This window comes from Mangifera indica, chromosome 11 (genome assembly GCF_011075055.1).
Source record: "Mangifera indica cultivar Alphonso chromosome 11, CATAS_Mindica_2.1, whole genome shotgun sequence".
Classification (NCBI taxonomy): Eukaryota; Viridiplantae; Streptophyta; class Magnoliopsida; order Sapindales; family Anacardiaceae; genus Mangifera; species Mangifera indica.
Genome location: NC_058147.1, coordinates 13,985,903 through 13,989,041, shown reverse-complemented (window position 1 = coordinate 13,989,041; position 3,139 = coordinate 13,985,903). Strand labels below are relative to the sequence as shown.

Genomic DNA, 3,139 nt, shown 5'->3' with positions numbered 1-3,139 from the left:
GGAATATCCCTCTACAGCAGCACCATCTCCCAATCAGTCCCATCCTTCATTTGCAACCTTAAAAATCTAACCCACCTGGACCTACATTACAACTATATTTCCGGGCTATTTCTAAGAGTTTTCTATAACTGTTCGAAACTTCTGCACCTGGAACTCTCTCAGAACGTCATTGTTGGTCCCATTCCTCATGATATCGACACTTGTCTCGCCTCCGGTACCTCATTCTAGCCTCCAATAACTTTTCATTCGACATTTCTGCCATTGTTGGAAAAATAACGGAGCTTAGGGTACTTCAGCTTTCAGGGAATCAATTTAACGGTTCTATCCCATCAGATATTGGCAGTCTGAGAAACCTAAAGACATTTTTTATGGCTGAAGCAAATTTGATCGGTGAAATTCCTGAACCAATTGGCAATATGATCGCGCTTGAGATGCTGGATTTATTAAGTAATGGTTTGACCGGAAAAATTCCTAACGGTATTTTCATGTTGAAGAATTTAAGTAGATTATTTCTTTATAGAAACGTGTTGTCGGCAGAGATTCCACAGGTTGTTCAATCACTGAACCTGACAGTCATGGATCTCTCACAGAACAGTTTGAGTGGGACAATACCAAATGATTTCGAGAAGCTTGAAAACTTCGAAGGATTGATTTTGATGTACAATCAATTATCAGGCGAAATTCCAGAAATTATTGGGAGGATTTCGAGTTTGATAGATGTCAGATTGCTTAACAATCAATTAGCAGGTGCTCTTCCTCCAGACTTTGGTCGATATTCAACACTTACAGGTTTCCAGGTTGCTTCCAATAACCTTATAGGCAAGCTGCCTGAATACTTATATATTGGAGGTAAGTTACAAGGACTAATAGCTTTTGATAACAATCTCAGCGGAGAATAACCAAAATCACCCGGAAATTGTAATGGTTTGCTCATAATCAGGATTCACAACGATAGTTTCGATGGGAAAATTCCTGTGGGGTTGTGGACGACATCAACTTTGTCATAGGTATTGATAAATGATAATATGTTCACTGGTGAGCTTCCTGAAAACTTTTTTGGGAACCTATCCTCTGTTGACATCAGCAACAATAAGTTTTCTAGTAAAAGTCCAGCTGGAGTGACTTCTTGGAGGAATCTGCAGGTGTTTAAGGCCAGTAATAACCTCTTTACGGGTACAATTCCAAGAGAACTAACGTCTCTTCCTTCTTTAACTTTTCTTTGGCTTGATTGAAATCAACTCTCAATTTGATCACATGGAGAAAGCTTACTTTTTTAAATCTAAGCAGAAATGAGCTCTCAGGAGAAATTCCAGAGGAAATCGGCTCTCTATCTGTCCTTTAGAGAACAAATTTTCTGAAGAAATTCCACGTCAACTTGGCTTAATCTCTCTTCCAATCCTCTCATCGGAGAAATCCCTCGTGAGTTTGAAAATGTTGCATATGCCAGTAGCTTCGCCAACAATCTTGGTCTCTACGCACAGAGCTCATTTGTTAACCTCAAAATCTGCAGTTTTCAACCAATGTTGCAGGGAAATTTAAGGGAAATCTCATCCAAACATTTAGTCTTCATAATAAGTGCAGCCAATGTTGTCTCTTTATCGGCCTTGATATATTCACTCTCCACGTTCAGAGCTTACGACAATAGAAAACTTGGATTGAATACCGTGGATTCAAAAATCGCTAAGTTTCACAATTTAAATGTCATAGAAAATGATATTTGGTCAAAACTGACAGAAAATAATGTCACTGGAAGTGGTGGTTCTGGAAAAGTGTATCATGTTCCTGTAAATAATTCTGGTGATGTTGTTGCCATGAAAATGATTGGTAATAACTCAAAATTAGAGCAAGAACAAGAGAAACAATTTTTAGCAGAAGTTCAAACATCAGGTAGAATTAGGCATTTTAACATAGTAAAGTTGCTTTGCTACATTTCCAATGAGAATTTGAAACTTTTGGTTTACGACTATCTGGAGAATCGTAACTTGGATATGTGGCTGCATAAGAGGAATCGACCATCCATTCTCGCTGGCTTTGGCTCTAGCTATGGCTCAGTCGATGATTTTGCCTTAGATTGGCCCAAGAGGATGCAGACTGCAGTGGGGGCTGCCAAGGGACTCGACTACATGCATCATGACTGCTCCCCGCCCATTGTCCATCGGGATGTGAAATCAAGCAATATCCAGTTAGATTCAGAGTTCAATGTGAAAATAGCAGATTTTGGTCCAGCTAAAAGCCTGGTCAAGTAGGGGGAACTTGAAACAATGTCATTTGTGGTTGGTTCTTTCGGGTACATTGCTCCAAGTGATGTATCTTCTAAATATTACAATCAAATTCTTTTCACTGAGAAACTGTAATACTTGTCCCATTATCAAACTTTTCTTTCTTTCTTTCTTTTTTTTTATTTCTTCTATATGGAAATGTAGAGTATGCTCATTCAACCAAAGTAAATGAGAAGACAAACATCTATAGCTTTGGAGTGATCCTTTTGGAGCTAACAACAGGAAAAGAAGATAATTATGGTGATGAACATACATACCTCGCCAAATGGGCATGGTGACATCTTCAAGATGGCAATCCTATTGTTGATGCTTTGGATGAGGAGATCAAAGGAGCTTGCTATTTGGATGAAATAAGTCGAGTATACAACCAAGGGATCTGTTGTACAAGCACGCCACTTGCTGCTAGGCCTAGCATGCAGTTTTGGAAATCTTAGTCAATGCTCTGGTTATTTCTTACAATAAAATTATATACACCCAATTTTGAATATTTAATTAAGTATTTAGATGATGTGTTAACATATAATTAAATTATTTTAAATTAAGAATAAAATATCACTCAATTACATGATAATACATCATATAAATACTTATTTGAGTATTCAAAACTAGATGTACATATCATTGCTCTATTTCCCTGTTAAAGAGTTTTAGCAAGTAAGTTTTTATGTCCGAACCCTTAGGAAATTCAAGAGACAGTTACATATGATGATGTTTAGTTTAATTTCTTTGGGATTTTAGTTAAATAACCAACTTTTGTGTATATAACTAACCTTCTAATTTTATAACCATATAATTATTAGCAAAGTTTTGAAAATCGGACTAGACTAGATCAGGTCGCCCGGTTGAACCAATTGAACTAG

The 3,139-nt window shown here is 37.2% G+C and overlaps 1 protein-coding gene across 1 annotated transcript; it reads left to right on the top strand.

Moving 5' to 3' along the window:
- The first annotated feature begins 368 nt into the window (after positions 1 to 368).
- LOC123228772 (LRR receptor-like serine/threonine-protein kinase HSL2) lies at positions 369 to 2,246 on the top strand. Its single transcript, XM_044654223.1, has 2 exons — positions 369 to 849; positions 1,708 to 2,246. Exons 1-2 carry the CDS (start codon positions 369 to 371, stop codon positions 2,244 to 2,246), a joined length of 1,020 nt encoding a protein of 339 aa, XP_044510158.1.
- The last annotated feature ends 893 nt before the right edge of the window (positions 2,247 to 3,139 follow it).